This window comes from Elgaria multicarinata, chromosome 13, assembly GCF_023053635.1.
Source record: "Elgaria multicarinata webbii isolate HBS135686 ecotype San Diego chromosome 13, rElgMul1.1.pri, whole genome shotgun sequence".
NCBI classification, from domain to species: Eukaryota; Metazoa; Chordata; class Lepidosauria; order Squamata; family Anguidae; genus Elgaria; species Elgaria multicarinata.
Window position 1 is genome coordinate 35658840 of NC_086183.1, and position 7213 is coordinate 35666052.

At 53.3% G+C, this 7213-nt stretch overlaps 1 protein-coding gene across 1 annotated transcript; it reads left to right on the plus strand.

The window, feature by feature from the left end:
• On the plus strand, nucleotides 1–6417 carry C5AR1 (complement C5a receptor 1). The gene is made up of 2 exons (XM_063140075.1): nucleotides 1–17; nucleotides 4710–6417. The coding sequence occupies exon 2, from the start codon at nucleotides 4733–4735 to the stop codon at nucleotides 5816–5818; it is 1086 nt and encodes a 361-aa protein (XP_062996145.1). The 5' UTR covers nucleotides 1–17; nucleotides 4710–4732; the 3' UTR covers nucleotides 5819–6417.
• Nucleotides 6418–7213: the final 796 nt, after the last annotated feature.

Below are 7213 nucleotides of genomic sequence, written 5' to 3' on the forward strand. Positions count from 1 at the left end.
GGACCTTGCTGCACAGGGTGAGTGGCTGTGCCGTGCAGTGCCGTGTGTGCGCAGCGGGGCGGGCTCCCCCCCTTTTCCTAATCCTCACTATGTCTGGGACTGCAGGGCAGTGGGGGGACATCAAAGGCAAATGGGAAAGCTGAGTGGGATTTGAGTGGGATGGGGAGATCTGATGGGAGGCGGTGAGAAACCCGTCAGGAGGCATCCAGGCAGGTTGGGGGATACCTGGCACGTGGGGATGTGACAATGGAGCTGACAAGACACTGGGGGTGGGTGGGAGGGATGAGTGGCAAGGGAAGGGTGCTGATCCACCCCTCTTTGCTTTTTTACATGTGGTGGTATAAAAATCCCCACCCTGGATGGGTGGATTAGTGGGCTGGAGTCCTCTGCTGCCTCTTACAAAGCTTTGGGAGTGACATGGGTTGGGTCCCCTTTGCCACCGGGTCAGGAGTGGCTGCTGCCGCTTCCCCCCCCCCCCCCCCAAGTGAACCAAGAACAGGTCCTAGTAGAATTGGGTGGGTGGGCAGATCTCCCCAATCTGCCGTCTGGTGCCTGTGTGTTTCTGCCTTCCTTAATGGTGGGCCATTTCATCTAAGGGTTGGGCCCCGCTCCTGGCATTTCAGTCCAGGGGTGCAAGCCACCCCCAGCAGCCCCACTTTCCAAGAGCAGCTTTGTATTGTATTCCCTTCATGATCTTGGACTTTGTGGCTCTGTCTATAACTGGTTTGCCTCCTATCTAGCGGGTCGCTCTTTCAGCGTGTTGGCTAATGGCAGCTCGTCTTCCTCTTTTCCCCTTTCAGTAGGGGTTCCGCAAGGCTCGGTGCTTGGCCCGTTGTTGTTTTCTTTATACATGCTGCCCTTGGGTAAACTCATTCAATCTCATGGCCTCCAATATCACCTGTATGCCGATGATACACAATTATATCTCTCATCTCCGGAACTTTCTCCTGATGTTCACAATCGTATCTCGGCATGTCTTTCAGATATCTCAGCCTGGCTGCTTCATCGTCGTTTGAAACTTAATATGGCAAAGACTGAATTGCTTGTTTTTCCTCCTAAACCTTCTCCTCATCCCTCATTCTCTCTTACTGTCAATGATGTTACGCTTACTCCAGTCAAGGAAGCTCGTAGTCTTGGTTTATATTTGATTCCTCGCTCTCCTTTACTCCTCATATTGAGGCAGTAGCTAAATCCTGTCGTTTTTTCCTGTATAATATTGCCAGGATTCGACCATTTTCGTCTGTCTCTTGTGCCAAGACGCTTGTTCATGCATTGGTTATTTCTCAGTTGGACTACTGCAACCTTCTTCTCTCTGGCCTTCCTTCTTCTCACATCAGTCCGCTGGTCTTTGTCCACCACTCTGCCGCCAAGATCATTTTCTTGGCCCGCCGCTCTGACCATGTCACTCCACTTCTGAAATCTCTTCATTGGCTTCCAATTCACTCCAGAATCCAATATAAACTTCTCCTGTTGACCTTCAAAGCTTTTCATGGTCTAGCTCCTTCCTATCTCTCCTCTCTCATCACACACTATTGCCCCGCTCATGCTCTTCGCTCCTCTAATGCCATGTTTCTCGCCTGCCCAAGGGTCTCTACTTCTCCCAGACCCTATGCGGCAGGGTCTTGCTATTTACTATTTTGCTCTGTACAGCACCATGTACATTGATGGTGCTATATAAATAAATAAATAAATAATAATAATAATATTGCGTGCCTGCCTGACTTGCACATTTTCCTTCCGCTGCTGGTGCTGAAAGAACAAATTGGGCAACAATGCTAAAAAAAACCCAACAACTCCCTACCGATTTCCACCGCGTGCACTGAAACGGTCTTCCTCTCTGAGCACCCCACTCCCAGGGAGCTCCCCAGGAGGAAGGGGGCCCTGCTGAGGGTGGTGGTGGAAAAGAGCGGAGCAATGGGGCTGGGCACTGGCAGAGAAGGAGGAAGGGGGGAGCGCAAAGGGGAAGTCTGCACAATGAGCAAGGGAGGGGGGACTGGGGAGTCCCGGAGTGTAACAGCGCTGACGGGGCTGGACGAATCCCCCTCCATCACGCTTGGTCACCTCCTGCAGGTCCATGCGTGTCTTCTGAGCATGCAGGCATTGGGTGGAGGATGGTGGAGGAGTATTTTTCTCTCTTCCCGCAACCCCACCCCAGGTTGGAAGACATTTCCCCAGCCTGCCCGACACTTGAAACTGCTTGAAAAGAACAACACCCTGCTGGCACCCAAGTAGAGATGTGGAGTCACGCTGCCCAAACGTCCGCTCCGGCCCCTTTCCCGAAGGCTCAAAACCACGCCCCCCAAGCCCCCCCGCTTTCCACAGCTTTCATAAGAGCCCCCATTTTAAAGGCACACCTTAGTTGCCCCACTTGAGTGGGCCTGATCCGCCGGACCCTTTGCAGCTCCACCAGCTGCAGTGTCCATCCAAGACAAGCCTCTTGATGTGCCCCATAGGACCCCCCACCTCTGCCTTTGGCACCAAAGCGGAGCCAGCCAGCCAATCCAACCCCCCCTCCAGATTGTAGTAATGAGAATGTAGCTCCAAAGTGGACACAAACCCCTCCCTGACATCAAGGCCCCCTGACCAGTCTTCTCTTGACTTGCCTAACTGGTTGTCCTGGAAACAGAATCCCCCCCACCCACAGCCTCCTGGCTTTTTGTTGCAAATGCTGCGCTTTGGGGCTAGATATTCATTCTCACGGAGGTGGGGGAGATGTGATTGTCATCCGTCTGCATTCGCTCAATTGCCCCAACAAAGAGGAGAGCAAGATATGACTTGCACTAATTTTTGGGGTGGCAAAAGACTCTTTGAGGAGAGATTCCTTGCAGCAGGAGGGCAACAGCTCTGGCATTTCATAGAATCATAGAATAGCAGAGTTGTAAGGGGTCTACAAGGCCATCAAGTCCAACCCCCTGCTCAATGCAGGAATCCACCCTAAAGCATCCCTGACAGATGCTTGTCCAGCTGCCTCTTGAAGGCCTCCAGTGTGGGAGAGCCCACAACCTCCCTAGGTAACGGATTCCATTGTCGTACTGCTCTAACAGTCAGGAAGTTTTTCCTGATGCCCAGCTGGAATCTGGCTTCCTTTAACTTGAGCCCGTTAGAGCTGCAAGGCACAGGACGGCACCCACACAGAATCTACCTCAAGCAGGAGGACCACGGGCGAGCATCTTGGGAGACAGTCCTCCAAACAGCGGTGGACTCGCCCAGCAGCAGCGCCATCCAGGCCACGTTTAACTAGCATGCAAACGTGTGGCCTCAACCCCCCCCCACACCCCCATTGCCAGCAGCAGCCGCTCCGCGCACCTACCAGCAAGGCCCACTCTTTGCCCTGCTCCATGCCCGTCTTGACCTTGTCGAAGTCCGGTCCTCCCCAGTTGCGAATGTGGCGCCGGCTCCCCTCCCGCCGGTCCGACTCAGCAAAGGGGCCACTGCGCCGTGGGCTGTCCAGGAAGTTGCGCACCGGATTCTTCTCAGGGCAACAGCTCTGGCATTTCATAGAATCATAGAATAGCAGAGTTGGAAGGGGTCTACAAGGCCATCAAGTCCAACCCCCTGCTCAATGCAGGAATCCACCCTAAAGCATCCCTGACAGATGCTTGTCCAGCTGCCTCTTGAAGGCCTCTAGTGTGGGAGAGCCCACAACCTCCCTAGGTAACTGATTCCATTGTCATACTGCTCTAACAGTCAGGAAGTTTTTCCTGATGTCCAGCCGGAAACTGTCTTCCTTTAACTTGAGCCCGTGATTCTGTGTCCTGCACTCTGGGATGATCGAGAAGAGATCCTGGCCCTCCTCTGTGTGACAACGTTTTAAGTATTTGAAGAGTGCTATCATGTCTCCCCTCCATCTTCTCTTCTCCAGGCTAAACATGCCCAGTTCTTTCAGTCTCTCTTCATAGGGCTTTGTTTCCAGACCCCTGATCATCCTGGTTGACCTCTTCTGAACACGCTCCAGCTTGTCTGCGTCCTTCTTGAATTGTGGAGCCCAGAACTGGACGCAATACTCTAGATGAGGCCTAACCAGGGCCGAAGAGAGAGGAACCAGTACCTCACGTGATTTGGAAGCTATACTTCTATTTATGCAGCCCAAAATAGCATTTGCCTGTCTTGCAGCCATATCGCACTGGCTGCAAGAAAGGCAAATGCTATCTTGGGGTGCATTAATAGAAGAATAGCTTTCAAATCACGTGAGGTACTGGTTCCTCTCTATTTGGCCCTGGTTAGGGCATGGGACTGCCCTGTCAGTCCCCTGCCTTCTCCTGGGCCAAGGGAGGCTCATCTGGATGCTTTGCGGGAAGGGTGGTGGTGTCTCCGACATGCTGACCCCGAGGGTCGCAAGTGGGCAGGGGGTGGCGCTGCCCCTGCAGTTGCCATGGGTAGGGCAACCCCCTCCATCAGCCCTTCAATGAAAGGGTCCGTCAATCTCAACTTGTGTTCTCTCTCTCTGGGAGGCCTACAGGAACTTCCTCAAAACCAGGGACTAAAGGGGTGGGGACTCCGAAGTGAGCCAATGGAGGCTCTGAGGCCCAATCCGGTATTGCACTTTTGCAAGTCGAGGGATCCCCCCTCTGTGGGCTGAAACTCATCCCTGTAGTGGGGAACATCCAAGTGCTGCAGCTCTGAGGAGTCCAGGCTAGAGCCCATCTCTGCTGGCTCAGTCCCACATCCTCTGAACCCCCCTAACCCTCTCAACTGGTGTCTCTTTGCAGGAAAAGACTTCTACAGCTTAGCGATGGATTTTGCGCCCAACGTTGATGATAACTTTGATTATACAGACTATAACTTCACATCCGTGACTCAGGACTTAAACTCCACATCCATGAGTACGGCCCAGGCCGGCCTGAGCCCCGTCGCCTGGGTGGCCCTTGCTGTCTATGCCGTCGTGTTCCTGTTGGGCGTGCTGGGCAATGGGGCGGTCATCTGGGTGGTGGCCTTCCAGATGCGGCACACGGTGAACACGATCTGGTTCCTGAACCTCTCTGTGGCTGACCTGCTCTGCTGCCTGTCGTTGCCCTTCCTGGCGGAGTCCCTGGCCAACGGCTACAGCTGGCGGCTGGGAGACTTTGCTTGCAAACTTTTGCCCTCCCTCAACATCCTCAACATGTTTGCCAGCGTCTTGCTGCTGACGCTCATCAGCGTGGACCGCTGGGCCCTGGTGGTCAAGCCAGTGTGGTGCCAGAACCACCGCTCGGCATGCTTGGCCTGGGCCCTGTGTGCCGTGGCTTGGGGCTCTGCCCTGCTCCTCACGCTGCCCTCCTTCCTCACCCGCGAGACCAAGTCCTCATTTCCTAACCAGATGACATGCGGCACCAATTATGCCATCTTGGGTGAGGATCACCACAAGGCTGAGGTCTCCGTGGCTGTCATGCGCCTCCTTTTTGGCTTCCTGATCCCTTTCGTGGTCATCAGCCTCTGCTATGGGTTGCTGCTCTTGCGGGTGCACAGAAGCCGCTTCATGCGCTCCAAGAAGACCCTGAAGGTGGTGCTGGTGGTTGTCGTGAGCTTCTTCATCTGCTGGGCCCCGTTTCATGCGTTTGCTCTCATCTTTGCCAATGAGCTTCCATCGAGTGCCCTCTACCAATCTGTGCATGATGCCGACCCCCTCGTTGTGGCCCTGGCTTACATCAACAGCTGCATCAACCCCATCATCTATGTCATCGCGGGCCAGGACTTCCAGGCCAAGGTGCAGCACTCACTGAAGAACCTGCTGCGCAATGTCTTGAGCGAAGAGTCTACCCGGGCCCATTCCCTGGCTGAGGGCCACACCCAGGCCATCTGCACCACCACAGAGGACCGCAGCACCAGCACCACCTTGTGAGGGGAGCACAGCTCCCGAGAGAAGCCAACACTCGCTCTGGCTTGGTGCCCCAGATGAGGGCATGGTCTGCTTTTGCACATGCGTGTAAGTGCACAAACTTTCTCCTGTTGCAGTATTCCTTTTGCTTTTGCCCTGTGATGAGGCCAAAATCCTCCAATCTAATTAAAACCATTTAAAAACATGACATCATCATAACAATAAAACAAAACAAGGTGGTAACGGAGTTCCTCATAGGTCAGGGAACGCCTGTGTGCGTAGGTGTGTTTCCAAGAGGTGCTTAAACATGCCACCATTTCTGCCTCTTGAACCAGGCATGGGAGAGTCGCTAGCTGGTGGGACGTGCCATAGGCTGCGGAATGCCCAGTAAGGCTCCTATGGTGACTTCCGGGATTGAATGGGTGTATATAAGTGATGACAGACAGGTTGGGATGTCTTCGTGCGGAAACAGAAGTAATGATAATAATTTAAACAGAAAAGCAAGATATCTCACCCCAGTGGGGCAGGATGCGAGCAGGTGAGCCTTGAGTGCAGGCTGCTCAGTCTCTTGCCCAGGTGTTGCTTGCTGGGATGATCCATTTCAAGGCCCCTTCCAGTAGGGTGACCTTATGAAAAGGCAGACAGGGCTCCTGTATCTTTAACAGTTTTATAGAAAATGGAATTTCAGGGAGCTTTGGCTGTTGGGCGGTATAAAAATGCATAAAATAAATAAAATAAAAATTTCATCAGGTGTCATTTGTATGCATGCAGCACCTAGTAGAATTCCCTCTTCATCACAACAGTTGAAGCTGCAGGAGCCCTGCCCCCCCCTCTGTATCTCCTCAACAGCAGGAGAGCCAAGCAATGCCAGGCTATAGTGCAGAGAGTGATCTCAGACTGGAGGTGCCCCTGGGCCACCAAGCTCCTCTTTGCTGCCTCTCAGGTTGTCTCTTGACAGAGCCAGAAAGGGAGGGGGGCTGCCAGCTGCACCTCCGAGCCCCTCCAAAAGTGGGGAGTGTGTGCAATGGCTCCTGATACCGGAAGGAAAACGTGGGAGCATCCCCGAGTTTGCATAAACGTCTCCTTCTCCAGGGACCCTAAAGCAGTAGTAGGTGGGCTGGTTTACCCCTCTCCTCACTTGCAATGGATCCACAGACTCTTTGGGGCTGCAGACAGAGCGGCGCTTCGCAGTCCAATGGGAGCACAAAGTGATGCTCACTGTGATTGATGCGTGTTGGGGCAGAAGGTGGGCTGGATGTCCATTGGCTAGGAACACCCAAGAGATCTTAGGGTCACTGAGGAAAATATTATTATTCAGATTTAGAAATTATTGGGAGAGAAAATGAACCAGAAAGTATCAATACAGACATGAGGTATAGGGTGCTTTTGTGCAAATACCAGCAGCCAAAATGGGAGAAT

Bases quoted from the DNA above. Each gene is read 5' to 3' on its own strand.
- C5AR1 (XM_063140075.1), top strand. From the start codon at position 4,733: ATGGATTTTGCGCCCAACGTTGATGATAACTTTGATTATACAGACTAT.